This window comes from Haemaphysalis longicornis, unplaced genomic scaffold (assembly GCF_048455015.1).
Source record: "Haemaphysalis longicornis isolate Haplotype H1 unplaced genomic scaffold, Haemaphysalis longicornis Haplotype H1 scaffold_3, whole genome shotgun sequence".
Lineage (NCBI taxonomy): Eukaryota > Metazoa > Arthropoda > Arachnida > Ixodida > Ixodidae > Haemaphysalis > Haemaphysalis longicornis.
The window spans coordinates 12,490,662-12,507,894 of record NW_027526335.1 but is presented as its reverse complement, the minus strand read 5'-3'; the positions used below and the strand labels follow the sequence as shown (position 1 = coordinate 12,507,894).

Below are 17,233 nucleotides of genomic sequence, written 5' to 3'. Positions count from 1 at the left end.
GCTTGAAGGCGACAGCTTTCCCAGAGAATAGGAAAATTGGGAGGAAGCAACGGGAGGAAGCCGAATGAAAATGGTCCCGTATGCGTAGTACATCCCGTCCGATCGTAGTACAGTTACGTATTACCCTGTAGTTATTTTATCTACAATGCTTGTTTGTCCTATGTGGCCGCTGTTGCAGGACGCACCGCGCATACGTTCCAAGCATCTGGCGGCGCGCCGTTTTTCTTCGCAAAGTTATCAAATGCCGCCACGCGTATTCAGGGAAAGAAGTGTTGGGGTGTGCACGTTGTACGCGGCGTGTACTGCTTTTGGGTGTTAATGTTAAAACATATTGAGGGAAGGGGAGAGAGACATGCAATAACCTTTGTTGTTCTCAAAAGAGTTGCAGTGGGGCTGCTCAGCAAGAACTCCCATCGCTCATCCTCCTCGTGTGTCCAAGAGGCCTGCACCACGCACAAGGCTCATTGCACTAGGCGTTGATGTTCTGGCGCCAAACAATTGTTGGTCGGCGCACCCTCCCCCTGACCGAGAGACGGGGAGCGTGTGGTGGGGGCGCCACACTGTGCGGAGTTGTGGGGAAAAAGGGGTGGGGACATGTAGGAGAGGATAGTATCATTGTAGAAATATTCTGTTTGTAGACGCAACAGGTGTAAGCTTGGTTTTTGGGCAGGGTGCGGTGTGGGGGCGTATGCTCTTCTGTTGTTCGTGTAGTGTGCGAGGAGGGAGTTGTAGGTACATAGATTGGAGACAGGGAAGAGTAGAGTTTAGGCGCCTGGCTCCATCCTTGCGAATGGGAGTGCCCAAGTGGGAAGATCATGGGCTGCGGTGTGAGCCGTCTCATTCCCTCTAAGGCCACCATGGCCTCGGGTCCAGATAATGGAAACGTCAATGTTTTTGGGAAGGTGTTGCAGGATGGGGAAGGCCTGGAGCGGCACAAGGCCGAATTGATGCAGTCAGTCTTACGTGCAGTTTGTGCTAGTGTGTAATGGTGGCATGGGCCATGGCAAGCACTTCAGCCGAGGCGACCAATAGATCTCGATAGGTAATGGTAATAGTGAGATGTCGAGTCCAGGGTGACGAGGGAGGTGTGTGTGTAGTTACGAGTTCAGACAATGCCCGTGTAACATGTTTGGGAGTCAGCACTGCAGCATTTATTGAGCAGATCCACCCTGGTTTCATGACACCCCCATTCAAGGAAGGGTGCATGTGCTTGGCAACTGAACCAATCCTGAAGCTTTGCCGGACGGACAGGGGCATGTGTCGGAATTTATGTCGAGGGAAGGGGATGGGTCGACCAGTTTTCTGGAGAACTTATCTGCCTGCATGAGTGAGGGCCAGGCGGTAGAGGTGGGACGTGCACTGTGCTTCCAGTAGCCCACCGAGTGTTCTGTGGGCTGAGGTGGAGCAGACATTCACTGGAAGTATGTTTTCAGTCCAAGAGCAGTTTTGTAAGTCTTCTGGAGGACAGTATTCAGCTTGTTGGCTTTCTGTGGTTTGAGGTTGACGAAAGGAGTTCTGTAAGTGAGGTGGCTGACCAGCAGTGCTTGGACCAGGTGTCTGGTTGCTTGAGGCTGTGCGTGGATCCCCAGACAAGTTGTATTAGGAGCGTGAGCTGAGGTGGATGAGTTGAGGTAGGAGGACAGCACCGGAACCGTCGTGGTGGATAGGAGCACCTATACACGTGGGGACTTGGGGCACGGGAGAGCCCTGGACGGCAACTAGGGTGTTTGGGGTAGCCACAGCTGCCAGGCATTGTGTGCGGGTGCAAAGGACCAGGAGGGCCGATTTGTTAGGTTCGCTTGTCAGACCTAGCTGTATTAATTACTTTTTGTACAGCATCTGGTTGCATGCTGCTGGAGCCCTGCAAGGTCCAAATAATCATATTATCTCCATAAAGAGCAAGCTTGAGGCCGAGAACAGCTTGTAGCTGCATTGAACAGGGAGGAGGGTAACACTGGCGAGATAATGGAGTCTTGGAGGGTGCCTTTAACCAGCATGTGGAAGGTGGGCAATCAAAGGCGCCCAAGTCGCAATGTTGTAGTCCAGTTTCCGGAAAAAGCTTTTACGAAGTGGAACACCTTCATCAAGCAAATGGTAGTGTTGAGATTTTCCAAGATGGCGTGGCGTGTGACGTTATCAAATGCGCCCTTGACATTGAGTGGTGGGATATGGCCTTCAAAAGGGTCTGCTCAGGTGGTCTAGCAGCTGTTATTTGAGCTGAATGGGCATGTCTTGCAGAAAGAGATGCTGTCAAAGCTCGAACACGGTTGTGCTCCTCCTAGTACGTAGATTTGGGGACTAAAATTTTAACATGACTGATAAATGTACCAAAGTGACAGCCATCACTTGGTTTGCATTAATGTAAAAGGTTGCACTAATTTCGCGCAGAATTTCTTAAAATGGATTATATTTTACTTGCGTGTTTGCAACGAAATCATACATCAAACCAGAAATTTTTTCTGTACAAAAGCATTACAGCACAGCCACTGGATGCATCACTTGATACATTTGTGCATAGCCAGGTGAGATGTAAGCTCGTTTGAAGTCAGTCTAGCGCATAAACAAAGGGAAATGCATTCTTTTTGCAGCGCACAGCAGAAGTCATACACAGATTTCCCAAAATTCTGCTCCGGCATGTTGGGCACACCAAAAATTGGTCCCCAAAGGCGCTTCACCACAAGCATGTGCGCAATGACAAAAAGCCAAGTTAATGGTGGAGCTGATTGCAACATGCAAAGCTTATCTGCATAGTAAGTGCACAAAACTCCCACAGGCCGTGCCAGGGGACTGATTGGCAAAGAAGCGGAATGCAAACCAAATGTGAGTTGCACAAGACTATTTTCAACGCGGAAACATCAAAAGATTGTGTGCTGAGGCATCAAGTCTCGCTGCGTGCGACAGCTAAGGTCTCCAGCCTGTACTGGAGTTAGCATGACCTGTTCAGCAGCGAAGCAAATCCCAACAACAGTATACAGCACAAAACGAAAACCTGCCTCATAAATAATTTTAGAAAGTAAAAAGTAAGCTGGATGCAAAAACAATCAAAAAGTCAATGTAACTGAGAGTGATCTAATTTACATGGTCTTAAAAAAGTAATGACTTGCTATTTTACACCAAAAATCCTGTTATACAGAATGCTGCTTTGCCCATTGCTATGTTCACTATGGTGAATTTGTGCTATAGCCATAAATAACAATATATTTCTTTCATTATGGTGGACAATGTGTTGCACAACTCCTGTCATATAAATTGATATTACTATGCAACATATTTCTTAGGTCGCGAATATTTTTATTGGCATTTCACCGATTATCTAGACTGGTTCAAAAGCAGTGTTCAGCCGTGTGATTATAATGAGCTGCAGACAAAGAGTGAAAACTTCTTGCAGAGGCACTGTAAGTGGTATGCAGTGAACAAGAGAGAAAGAGGATCTGTCGACACGAAAAAGCCCCTCAAGAGGCTCATTTGTCGAGTGCCTTCTTCAAGTGGGCAACAAGGAGTGGCAGTGAAGTGGATTCTGCAGCATCATATCAAGCTGCACACAATTAATCCGGACCTTGTGATTATCAATTTTTAAGTGCAGAGCACTTTAGGGGCTCGCCTTGTCGTCGTAGCTTGCTCACTGGACCCAAGTAGAGCCGCACAGCGTTCCGTCGTAGCGACCGTCATCGCGGCGCAACCTAGAGGCTTTCGAAACTCGTGAACTGCTGGCGCTTGTCATACATCTCCCCATTATTTAGCACAAAGAAAACTATAGGTGTATTTGAGGCAAAATATACGTAACTAACCGGCAGCGCCCGCATTCATTTAGTTAGGAACGCTCGTTGGGTTGGTTTTTACGACAGTAAGTGAAAAGAAAAGTGGCAGTGCAACACCGGCACATGCGGGAGGAAAACCAAGCACAAAGAGAACAGAACTCCCGCTGGCGCAGTTTCAAGCAGGGGGCGCGCGAGCACTGCAAAGGTGGGAAATTTGAATTGCATTGGGTGGCAGCAGTGAGCGGATAACGGCGCTACAGCCCATAATGGCGAATCACTGCTCTGCATTTCCGGCAGCTTTCACATTGAGTGGAACAGCTTGAATTTTTTTCTGCAACAGCCCGCTTGGCCATCACACCACATTGGAGATGAGTAAAAGACATTTACTTCCCCCACAAGACAGCAGTGCTTACAAGACTATCCTGGAGTGCAGACTAAACTGGTCACAAGCATGCCTGCAGCACTTCTGGGCTGTGGTTTGCCCATTTCAGAGCAGACATTCCACACCTAACCACCAACAAGTAATCGTAGAGCACCAGATGTGCGTGAAGAATTTTATTGTGGGCTGTGTTGAACAAGTTCAATGGCCTGTCAGCAGAAAAAGAAACCCCCAAGAGCTTGCATCAGGTTCAAAAACACACAAACATGTTTAATGCCCAAGTACCACATACTGTAATCGCCAACTTGCTGGTGTTGGATTGACAAAGGGCACGGACAGGCCATCAGTAAACTTTGGCAGCTGCAGCAAAGCCTACGCGCCCGCCTCCATAGTCAAAGACAGTGTAGTAGCGACCTATGAAGACGTCTCCAAGGATCCAGAGTGGCCCTTGGGGGGCCGGTATGTCTAGGCCTACAAATCCAGACAGGCACAACATGCGACGGAACTGCTTGATCTGTTATGGAAACAAAGAGGATCTTTATTACAAATAAACATTGCAACAAAAAGAGCATTCTATGCAGTATGGAGCTCAGAGTGTAACACTTCCTTGCACAAATACACCCAAAAGTAATCGATAACCCTGATTTGCATGCAGCCAACTTGTTACTACTTAAAACCAATTAGTTTTGCAAATCGGACAGCCTTTCGATTATGTTTTTCGCCAAAGTGCCAATATTCAGTTCTCTTGCATAGGGAACATAGCAGAAGAAATGCAAAAATATAATCCATACCAAAATTACATGCAAGCACTGTTTTATAAAAAAATGTAAGTATTGACTTCTGGAGATCTTGTAGCATTGCCTTACTGCTAAGAATTTTTTTCCCATTTACAGCACTAAAAAGATATGAACTAATGCGTAAAGATTACGCATATGCAGACAGTTATTTCTGCCTTCAAAGCAAATGCGAATCAAGTTATACTCTTCTTCAAAGTAACTTTGATTTGAATAATTATTTACAAAAATGCAATCAGAACTCAACCAGGCATTTATTTTCATCGGAACACACATGAAAATAAATGAACTTCATTGACAAATGTGCAAAAATTCTTAAGGCCCCAGATAGAGTCTTCTAACATCAGGCTCATTTTGCTGCGACGAAAAGAATGGGGCGCCTGGGTGCATTCAAACATGTTCACATAATAAATTCCTTCTTTATATCACTCATCAAAATTTAAGATTTTTCCCCCTCTAACGCATCACCATTAGTGACCAGAAAAATGTGGGCAAAATGCATAGTCTCTGGTACACCTGTCACACATATTATTTGCTGGTACTATAGCGATTTGGACCACTCTCCTATATCTGTCGGGTGCTTCGCCTACCTTACTTTCTAATCTCTTTGTTGCAACAGAGTCTGATCTTTGAACAATGATAGCAGGAGGCAAATCTCACTGGGGGCCGCAAAGCTTCCAGTAGGGCTGATGGCTCGTGGGGTCTCGCGTGATTGGCTGCCCGCGCAGTTTTTCATGAAATTTTTGCGCGCGCAGCCAATCACATGAGAACCCGCGAGAAATCAGCCCCATTTGAAGTTTTCCAGCATCCAGCAGGATTTTACGCCAACTTGGCAAGAGAGCTAAGGTAGTTCCAGGCAAAGGAAACACCAGGAATAGCATAAGATAAAGGGCAGTGCCCCCGGGTATAAGCTCTCCTTCTCCGAAATGATTCGGTGTTTGCTTGTATTTGAGCGCTGGTCACGTCATGTGCGCTCACATTTAGCTACCAGGCCTCAGATAATTGTCTTCTATAGAGAATGCACCCGAATAATGAAGCATTTTTGGGAAGCAAAGAAGACGCCTAGCCTCTACTACTTGTTCTAAAATTTCTGAATATTATTAAAGGGACCCGGCAACACTTTTTTCAACTTTTTTTGAAATCTTAAAACGCTTGCAGAACGTAGTCACCCAACACACCCAGTACCTAGATTAGGGGGTCGCAAAGTGCCTCAGCCAAAAATTACCGTTCTATGTCCATCAGATAACTTGTAAACTCGCTCAAAAGGTTCTTTCTTTCCCGGTCCTGACGTGCTTCGACTGCTCAAATTACGTCATTAAGGCCATGTAGCAGCTGTTGGCCGCTTTTCCTTCAGTTGCAGCAATGAATGCCTTTCGATAGCAACCTTAAGGGGGGACACCCCTCTTAAAACTATTTCTTTTAATTTTTAAGTAAACTCTGTGAAACTTATCAGTCTTGCTGCTTTTCCCCCACTGATTCTAAATATGGCATTATTTTTTTTGTTGGTCAATTAGGTCCCGAGATAATTAGAGGTAATTAACCATTTTTGGAGGAACAATAGACAAAACTGTGTTGGTCAGAAAACTGTAATCTTTACATTTTTCAACTCTATGAACCCTGGTGAGTGCAATAAGACTATCAGTTTTTTTATGCGTCGCTTGGAACTAATTTTACAGCTCATTAAACTTCAGTGTTTGAAGTTGGCACTCAAAATGGCTCCTTGCCAGTGTTGCCACCAAGGTTTAATGAGCTGTAAAATTAGTTACAAGCGACTCATAAAAGAACTGATTGTCTTATTGCACTCACCAGTGTTCATGGTGTTGGAAAATGTAAAGATTAAAGTTTTCTTACCAACACAGTTTTGTCTATTGTTCCTCCAAAAATGGTTAATTACCTGTAATTATCTCGGGACCTAATTGACCAACAAAAAAAATAATGCCATATTTAGAATCAGTGGAGGAAAAGCAACAAGTCTGACAAGTTTCACAGAGTTTACTCAAAAATTAAAAAAGTTTTTTTAAGAGCAGTGTCTCCCCTTAAAAAAAAAAAAAGGCACAAGAATAAAGCAGAAGTGGAAGGCGTATCTGGTGCGACGATCAAATCACACAGTGCCGCGCCGTGCTGGCGATAACTATAGCTTTCGAAGTTGTTTGAGACGTGAAGGAAAGAGTGAAGGCATTTATCAAAAGTGTTGCAGGGTTCCTTTAAAGCACTGATCACAAAGCACATATTGAATACTAACCGATAATTTCATTGAATGTTAGAAAAACTGTGGTTGACTCCTCTGTCATAGGAATAGGTAGAACACGAAAGTGAAATGTGCAGTGAAATCTGCAGCTGAGCATGATTTGTGGGTCGGCGGCTATCTTGTGAATGTGCTTGGCGAGCGACGTCCTGTTGGCGGGTCGCTTCGGCAAAGGGTGTACTGGCGTCATTTCCGTGACGGATATGACATCAGTGAAATCTTGGTGTATCCCGGCATAAAACACTTTCGTGTTAAAATATAAAACCCAAAAACGGACAAGCCTAATTATAACGTACTCTTAGTACTAAAGGTTGCTTCCCCGCAAGAAGACCCTGTGTGCAGGGGTGCACCCTTTACAGGTCGCTTGCTTCGTTGCACTGGCGTCACTTCCGTGACGGATATGACGTCACTGAAATCTTAGTGTATCCGGTAATAAAACACTTTCGTGTTAAAACAGAAGTAATACTTGTGCATGCCCATTAAATACACTGCTTACCTTCAGGACATAGTCGTTCCCAGTTAAGGTATACGTGCGATTTCCGATGTGGAACTGGACAGTTGGGAGTCTGGGTATATCCTCGCATTTTACCGTGTACTGAACAAGAGAAACCAAGGTTAAAGGAAAAATGTCCATACCAGGCTTAAATTCCAGATGGTGCACAAACTCCAGCAAACTGAAGCTTGCAACCAAATCGCATTCCCTGACATAGTTCAAACTTGTGCTTACGCACTTCAAGTCATCTCCCATAAAAATTTCTAATGCACAGAAAAGAAAGGCGTCCATTTAGATGCAAATACAGCTTTGGAGACCACACAGCTTTTTCAAGGTTTTGTTGTCGATGAAAAAAAAAAAACAGCCTTTATTTGAAGGTTCGGAAGCGTGATTCTTTCTATTACAGGTCCTAATTTTTGACATTGTAATTCTTTTAGGACTAGCTACGTTTTGGTGGTGCTCATCGAGTTATTTACAAACTGCTGCACATGTTCGTTGAAGCGACCAGCAGGAAAATCATAGCAATGCAGATAAAACCTGCTTAGCGTGTAAAAGCTTCCATGCTTGTCACATTCACAAGGGCAGGATATAGGGATGGCAGTGACACTGCTTTCAGGAAGCAATTTCGACGCATCCCATTTATCTGAAGGGGAGCTGTTTGCACACCGAGAAAGATGTCATGCAATTGGGAGGGAGGACTGTGTTGTTAAGGGGACACATGGGTCTTTGATCAAAAAAGTTTATTTTTGCAGTTATGATGATAAAATCTGGGGGACATGTGTAGCCTTTCATTCTGAATGTAGATATAAAATTCGTTTTTGCGTAAAACGATTATGTCCAAATTTATTCAGGTTTTTATATTTGATTTTTTGGCAGCTTTTGTAAAGAAACTGCTGGGGGGATGCAGCTGAACAAGGTACCAGTGAACTGTGCACAAATCAAGGAGTGCAATAAGACTAACAGTATCATTCTATCTGGTCTGTAGCGGAAGTTACGACTGTTTAAGGTTTGGAATTGGGAGGAGGGAACCAGAAAAACCAATTTTGCTTTCCACATACTTTCCCTTGGTGCACACACAAAAAAAGAAAACCCTGAGTATGACAATCCATACCTGGCCGTGGGAGTAAGGGTAGGCACCAATAATCTTTTGCAGTTTCATCACTTCTAGGGTAGGGCCAGCCATCAGGGAAGTGCCTGTATCTGCAATAGCCTGACAGCCATTTGCACAAAAGCTCAGTGAACTGTTCTGCACAGAAATTCTGAAATAGAGCCAGAAAAGAAATTTATGCTGCGCAGGCACCACCCAATGCTGTGACACGTGAATTCTCTTCATAGCAACAGTTATTTCGCTGCAAATTGGGAGACGTTAGCCCTGACTGTTGCTAGCTTATACGTATGCAGGAACTAGACTATTTAACATTTACAAGTAAGTGCCAAAACGGGCTTATATTTTTAATATTAGGCATGTGGTTTACACAGAAAAAAGTGAAACGAAGGTATGTATATGACTAATCACAACGGCAGATTAATGGGTTCGTTTTGGGGGGCAGGTAAAAAGGGAAGGGGGATTATCTCCCGTGACAATGATGTATGTGACGGTGCTAAGTTGTCCTGCCCATTTATTTTTATTCTAATATGATGATGGTTATTATTATTGTGTTCATCACAGCCACACCTTAGTAAACTGCTAATGTGCACGTGGGTTAGTGAGCTATATAGTATATCACTACTATTCGCTGTCTGCAGTTTGCTGAGCAAGTCCATAGACTTGTTCCACAGGTGGACAAAGTCTATGAAAATGGGCCCCTGTTTGTTTCCATAAGAACAAACTGTTGTGGTGGCTACGTCTTACTTTTCCATTTCCAGCGTCTAGCACCATGAACTGCTGCCGCACTGTCTTGCATGTGAATGTCACACACCAGGCACCACTGTCAAACCTCGAATAAGAGTTTTCGGTGTGCACCTGGGTGTACGTGTCAACAAGCAAAAACTGTAACTAATTTGTTCCGACCGGCTTCATGACGATGAGGTGTCAATACTGCCATAAAATTACACACGAAGTTTTAGAAACTTGGAAAGCACTGGAAATTCCAAAAAAAGGGCACCTGTACCAGGAGAGGAAACAGATAACTGCTGCATCCACTGAAAAGAAATAATGCTGATAGTTCCCATTAACCATTTAATTCCCCATGTTGCTCAGGAGCAATAACTCAAAGAATATCTTTTTTTCTCTTGCACTTTGTGTTTTTTTCGACATAATTAACACCATCTATCGTCAGTCAAAAGATCCCGGACCTTCAAAAATAAAGAAGAGAGGGCAGCATGCACTTACGTGTGCTACAAAAAAATATTGTTTACGCGTGTCAACTCCAGTTGAGCCCGGGTGGCTCAATGGGCGAGTGACAGGTAACTGAAATTGTGCAATTTCGTTATTACAAATCATAGCAATACAAACTTTACATTATTGTCTTCACTTGAAACATTTGATCAAGGTAGCTCTCTTGTTCGAGTGATATATGGGCAGCCAGTGCACAGTGTTTCCCAGTGTCCAGTGTGTCCTAGTGTCCGTCCTAATGAACCAATTTTTTTTCTGACTTCATATTTGTGATGCTGGAAGCCATTTAGATCATAAAAACTTCTCACAGGCTAAACTTCACAAATCTGAATGCTGAAAAATCAAATTTTTCTCTAAAACCTTCAGATGTCGCAAAATGCAGCAGTATATAATATGTAAACTGTAGCAATTTCCACAAAACAGGAAAATGGGAAAGGAAATGATAAGTTGGTACCACTGACATGCATATTCTTTCCCAACTGTCCCACTGGTATCGGTTGCATGACAGGCATTATAAACGTGTCCTGCTGCAATTCTCTATTAATATACGCACAACCTAAGTGCGACAGAAACATTACCCGTCAATTGCAAATTGCCAGTAGCCTTTCTTTGTGACTGGAACATAATTGATGGGGCCCTTGTAGAAGCGTTTATCCACGCCGCCAAAGGTGATCTCGCCGCCCGTGGAAGAGTTGCTGTTCCTGAAACACGCGCAGAATAAAGCCATAGCTGTAAACTCAAATGAACAGAGATGCTACAAAAAGACCCTCTCTGTACAAAACACGAGTGGCAACTAGTGTAACGAGGCTTGCTCTGGAACCTGACTTTGGTGGGGTAGTAGTTTTGGTAGGAATTTATACGTTCCATCTGCAAATAATTATGCAAGGTTAATCGACCATCTGGACAAAATAACCATGGGCACAGTGCATCCATATATTGAATTTGGTGTTTCATACAACTAAATGCTTTGTTTGAATGCTTCTGCGAGTGGCAGTTACTCAGGTGACAAGTTGATTGTTGAGCACCCGAATTGCCACTCCCCTGACATACTATCGTGACCTGTCAACCTTTTTTGTATAAGCTATCCTCTACAATGCCACCATGCACTGTGATGCATTTCCAGCACGCACCCTGCATCCGCAAGGATTCTTCATTTCCACTTACTCAGTCATGTAGTACTGTGCTGCATGTAGTACTGCATGTAGTACTGTGCCAACAAAATGAACATGCAGTTTTATGTGCAGAGCACTTTAGGGGCTCGCCTTGTCATTGTAGCTCGCTCGCTGGACCCAAGTAGAGCCACACGGCGTTCCATCGTAGTGGCTGTCGTTACGGCGTAACCCAGAGGCTTCGAAAGCCATGTGGTTTATATAGTCATAAGCGTTCAAAATTTGTGAACCGCTGACGCTTGTAATACATCCCCCGTTGTTTCGCGCAAAGAGAACTGTACGTACATTTGAGGCAAAATATGCGTAATTGACTGTCAGCGCCCGTGTTAATTTAGTTACGAACGCTCATTGGGTTGGTTTTTATGATAGCAAGCAAAAAAAAAAAAAAAAAAAAAAGTGGCAGTGCAACACCGGCATGTGCGGGAGGAAAAGCAAGCACAAAAAGAACAGAACTCCCGCTGGCGCAGTTTCAGGCAGGGGGCGCGCGAGCACTGCGAAGGCGGGAAATTTGAATTGCATTGGGTGGTAGCAGTCAGAGTTTCATACAATAACAACTAGAGAGGAATCTGGCGCTGCGATCGTCCGCCTCAATGGGCGTGATGGGTAGTTCTTGATTCTGTATTGGCACTCAATGGCTTGCGGAAGTTCCTATGGATTCAATTGTGCAGACAGTTTCGTTTTCGTTTTCGATTAACATGAACGCATTTGCCTACGCGGGGTGTTGAAAGAAGCGATCAAAAATATGTTTCTCCTTGAACTGCATGCCGCGCACGCACTGACGCCGCCCTGAGTGGAATGTTTTATAACCAGAGCTGCGAATTGGCCAGCCGAGCACTAAAAACACAAACGACGGCGCCCTGTGTGGCAAAGTTGTCTGCGAATTAGGAGATGCGGCCAGATGCGGCGCTGCTCATTCGGCAGAGCAATTCATTGTTGAGCTGACGACGGTTGCGAATCGCTTGGAACAGCCACACCTTTCGTGCAAACGCCGGCTCCTACGGCGTTGACCAGCAGTACCGGTGGCTGATTGGAACGCAGCTTGATGAATGTCACTAATTCAGGCAAGAATAACTTCTCCAAAGGTAAGCGGTTTCTTTTTTTTTTTTTTTTTATGAGCGCAAAACTTTTCTTAGTATTACAAACTACCATCACCAAAACTTTTAGAAATAGTTTTTACAGAAGTCCGCGTCCTGCTGTAGTTGGTGGCAAATGCCAAACCTGCTCCACAAACCTCCTCGACTCCGCATCTGCTTTTTATTTAAACGCGCCATTTTATTTCGTACAAAACCAGTTTTTGGTCACTAACTTTCTTGTTTGCCATGTAATTTGTAAATGGAGAACCAGACAATAAGAGTTTTTTTGTCAAAAAACACAGTTTGCGCAGCCATAAGCCCGTTATGATCCTACGCAATCTGGTTCCAGAACTACCCATCATTCCCATTGAAGCGTAAGCGCTTCCGCCATGTTTGCGCTGACACTAGCGTCAGTTTCCCCTCTAGTTATTATTGTATGAAACTCTACGGTATTAGTGAGCGGATAACGGCGCTACAGCCCAGTATGGCGAATCACTTCTCTGCACTTCCGACAGCTTGCATGTTGAGTGGAACGGCTTTAATTTTTTGTCTGGTCTGCTTTCTCTTATTACCTGTGCAACGTTGCTATGTATGGATCTTTTCACACTAATAATGTAGAGTATACATGCTGTTATGGCCTAGTGGTATGCCCATTAGTAGCCAAGTTTAACTGTTGAAGATAACGGCGATAAAGATCCCCAGGTGGTCAAAATTAATCCGGAGCCCTCCACTACGGCGCGCCTCATCGCCTGCGTTGCGTCGGCGCGTTAAACCCTACAATCAATCAATCAATCAAGAATCAGGGACATCAAGACATCAGTGACATCAAGAAACAGGGAAAGCTTTATGTGCAACCCTGGTTTGCGGGCACATTTCACCTAAAAGCTATAAAATCCAATTTTGGTTTGCATACACTGCAGTGAGATTACAAGGACCACTAACAAAAGCGAGTGTTGACTCTGTATACATAGTCCAAGAAGTGTTAACTCAGATACAAACCAGACAAAGAGTCGAAAATGATCAGTCTACAGCTGTTTTTACAGGTGTCCAAAGAACATGAAAGTGTCAGGTACGGCGGATTGAACTGAATTAGCCGAGCTGTCGAAACTGATTAACGAAAGTAAAACAAACGGCATTCATGCATATAAAATGGCAGTGATCGAGGGAAATATGCAAATAATGGTAAGCTTGAAAGCAACTAAGAGAAAGCTATCCATTGGCAAAGACAGGAGTAATATGCACTCCGAGATAAGCAGAATAACATTACGCACAACTTGGACGAGATAATAAAGGTAGCACAACGATTCTACACCAGACTGTGTGCCAGCGACGTTAGACCAGGGGAAACTACTGAGAGTACAACCTCAAATCGCGATGTGCCACCAGTAACTAAGAGGAAGCTGGAAAGGCTCTCAAAGGCATGAAGACAGGGAAGGCTGCAGGAGACGACAGCATAACTGCAGATCTCTTGAATGAGGAAGGAGATATTGTACTGGAAAAGCTTGCTGTAACATTTTCTGAATGCTTGAAGACTTAAAAAGTGTGTATAGCCTGGAAAAACACCAACATTATTCCGATTCATAATAAGGGAGATTCCAAGGACTTCAAGAATAACAGCCTTCCCTAACTACTCGCAAGTTTTTGCTTAAAGTTCGCGCAATCATCTCCATCATACGGGCTATTTTTTTCTAGTACAAAACTTTCCTGAAATATTTGGTTCATCCAAAGCAAAGCAAAAACTGCTGTTGCCTACAACAAATAAACCTATTATCACATGGCAATGCTAATCACCAAGTGGAGGAGACCTTTAATGGCATTACGGAACTACTTCTGGAGAAATTCAGCATAGGTAGTTTTAAAATATACAAATGACAAAATGTGACCCTTTTTCTATATCCAAGAGCAAACAAGCAAATGGTGTTTATTCAAAGATATTTACGAAACAGTAGTATGAAATTTCAGTAAATTATAAGGTAACCTGGGTAGTTTTAATTCTTCTAGAGCCTTCGAGCATGGTGCACCCCATAGCCCAGGCATTATGATTGCCTCAGAGTATACTCCAAAGTGAAACGAATTTGCAACCAGGAAGCCATAGAACTTACCCACCTATTTAAAAAGAAAGAAAATACGGGTTCTGGCACAAGATGTTGGAGCACCATGTTGTCGAAGACGGTGTTTGCTCCAGAGGCTGCGATATTTTTGAAGCCAAGACCGAGGATTCCGTCAAACTTGGCTGCGACAAATGTCAGGCCTGGCTCCGTAACGGCCTCGGCAAAGGTCTGGTTATGAACCTGCATTGAAGGGCTCACATAGGGCATCCTGCCCCCCCACAAGCGCTATCAGGCTGGTACAAAATGCAAGCTCAGCTTTTCTATTAAAAAAAACAAAAAACCCTCGAATCCACGTGACAATGTAAGGCCAACACCAGGTGGGAATACTGAAATGAGAAATATTGCTCTCCCAGACACCCGTGTGGCATTGACCACCACAACCGCTGCATAGCATGCTACATTTGCTAGCTGCGTAGTTTGAAGTACCACAACCAACAAAAAAAGAACAGAACGAATCAAATGGCCTAACCGCAACAGGCTTAAGGGGGCGCATGGGTCTCTGATCAAAAACTTTACCTTTACAGTTATTATGATGAAAATTGGGCGACATATGTAGTTTTTTATTCTGATTGTAGATATGTAAATTTGTAAATTTATTCAGATTTTTGTATTAGACTTTGTGACAGATTTTGTAAAAAAAAAAACTGCTGGAGGTATGCAGCTGAACAAGGTACCAGTGAACTGTGCACAAATCAAGGAGTGCAATAAGACTAACATTACCATTCTGTCTGGTCTGTAGCAGAAATTATGACTGTTTGAGGTTTGGGCCTGGAAGGCAAACTGTTTTTCTGGTTCCCACCTTCGAGGCCCAAACTTCAAACGGTCCTAACTTTTGCTACAAACCAGATGGAATGACGACATTATTTTATTACACTCCTTGATTAGTGCACAGTTCACCTGGTACCTTGTTCAGCTGCATCCCTCCAGCAGTTTTTTTTTACAAAAGCTGTCACAAAGTCTAATACATAAATCTGAATAAATTCGAATGTAGTCATTCTACACAACAACAAATTTCATGTCTACAATCAGGATGAAAAACTACACATCTCCCAATTTTTATTATGAGAACTGTAAAAATGATTGTTAAGACCAGTGTGGCCCCTTAAAGAAGCCATGAAGACAAAATACAAGATGGGTTTATTAGAAAGACTGCTTAGTCCCGATAACCATGATACCAATATCATCGCAATCTTCGAACAAATAACGGAGATATTAAAGAAAACGTGTGAGGCAGTCGCGACCCCCTAGCCAATTTCCCGCAACTTTCTATGATGTCACGGAACCTTGTTTGTGCGATTGGCGACCGCCTAACTGACCTGTCGCGACGACACATGACTGGACGTCTGTAATGGTGCCTCTAGTTCCATTTGACCGCATCACTTGAATGCCAACGTGCAGTTAACGCACTGAAAATAATATTTTATTGTTGGCCCATGTGACGTCATTCTTGCTCATAACACGTCACTGTGGCACAAAATTTGAAAGTTTTAAATACTTCTTGCATTTTTTTCGTTAAAAAAACATCTTTTGTGGCTGTAATGGAGCTGAGTGAGATACTGAATCCTAGTTCTTTCAAATTAAACGAAGTTGTATTTTCTCTTCATGGCTCCTTTAACTACAAGAGTTCAACATAATGACAGTAACATTCTCAATGAAAGCCATGCTTTGTTTGGTGTTTTTACCAACAATGCTCCCCCGCAGCGCGGACCTGTGTTAATTTCACGAGTCATTCGGCCTTCCCATAACAGCAGTGCTCCTTCCCTGCACCACTCAAGCCGCTTGCACTCCCTTTGTAATCGTGCTCCGCTACGATAAAGGCCCGACAGTCCCGGTTAGGTGGAAATATATTATTATAAACAGCTGCACTGTAAAAAACAATGGCCGAAAGAGGCAACTCACATCGACGCCTGCAAGTGAAACCGTGTCGATGCTCAGGAAGCCCGTCATGCTGCCAGTCCCATACCGCAAGGAAATGGCAGTGCCATTCTTGCGGTAACTCCTTGACTTTGTGTGGTCGTACTTTTTGTGGAGCACTGCACATCAAGAAAAGCAAGAACAGCATAAAACTACACCATCAAGGATACAGTCAAACCCAGTGATATCAAACTCGCAAAAAACACCTATCAGATCGATATAAGGGATACCGTATTTTCGTGCATATAACCGCCATCCTCACTTTCAGTCCACAAATTAAAAAAAATTAATTTCCCCGCATATTGCTAGCACATTTTAAGAGATGTTCAATCACAAACCACTTCGACCGAAGAGAAGATGACCTGCTGTGGGATACTGAGAGCAGTGGCTCAGGCGGCGCGGAAGACACGAGCAATAATGAGAGTGATTGAGTATCAGATGTAAGTGGCGGGTTCATTGTCCAAGCCTTTTTTTAACGCTTTCTGATGAAAGCATTATTCCTTGCGTGCCCATCTCATCTGGACAGTGCCACAAAAAAAAAAAGTGTGCGTGCCTGCAAGCGTGCATGTGTGTGTGAGGGGTGGGGGGGAGGGGGTCAATTTTTCAAACCTAAGCACCCCCCTACTTTGGGCATCATGATGGTGGGAAAAAGGGGGTGCTTAGAATCGAGTAAATACGCTATTTAGGCAATATGGTTAAGCAGTACCAGCAGCATTAAAACAAGGCTTTGCGAGGATCTCATCAAAGGGGCTCCATGTATACATATATGTTCATTATTTACAGATGCCCAAGAAATCGATACGAAAAAAATTACCTTGCTTTTACTCGATATTGAAGCAATTAAAGCTACCTCCAATCTGCAAGGACGGTGCATGTGGACAGAGTTCTGGATCTCAGAAGAGGAGCTTGCATTGAGTACGGTGTGAATTCTATCATGGCACAGACAACCTGGGACAAGAACT

At 43.8% G+C, this 17,233-nt stretch overlaps 1 protein-coding gene and 1 long non-coding RNA gene across 5 annotated transcripts in view; one reads left to right on the top strand and one right to left on the bottom strand.

Moving 5' to 3' along the window:
- The first annotated feature begins 12 nt into the window (after window positions 1-12).
- Window positions 13-17,219, top strand: LOC144173989 (uncharacterized). 2 transcript variants are annotated; one of them, XR_013323410.1, is made up of 4 exons: window positions 31-112; window positions 2,589-2,820; window positions 4,891-4,963; window positions 17,055-17,219. It is a non-coding gene; the product is annotated as an uncharacterized LOC144173989 (long non-coding RNA). The 2 variants fall into 2 exon arrangements; XR_013323409.1 differs by lacking the exon at window positions 4,891-4,963 and having other exon boundaries at window positions 13-112.
- The window catches only part of LOC144173983 (lysosomal aspartic protease-like), a 33,773-nt gene continuing 19,471 nt past the window's right edge, over window positions 2,932-17,233 (bottom strand). The window contains exons 4-9 of one of the 3 annotated variants that reach the window (XM_077702377.1): window positions 16,257-16,390; window positions 14,353-14,537; window positions 10,583-10,705; window positions 8,781-8,869; window positions 7,673-7,771; window positions 2,932-4,651 (exon numbers count right to left, since the gene is read on the bottom strand). In XM_077702377.1, the coding sequence (XP_077558503.1) occupies window positions 4,530-4,651; window positions 7,673-7,771; window positions 8,781-8,869; window positions 10,583-10,705; window positions 14,353-14,537; window positions 16,257-16,390 (752 nt within the window). In that variant the 3' untranslated portion in view covers window positions 2,932-4,529. Of the gene's footprint in view, window positions 4,652-7,672; window positions 7,772-8,780; window positions 8,929-10,582; window positions 10,706-14,352; window positions 14,538-16,256; window positions 16,391-17,233 lie in introns of all 3 variants that reach the window. The other 2 variants (XM_077702375.1, XM_077702376.1) reach the window with 2 other exon arrangements.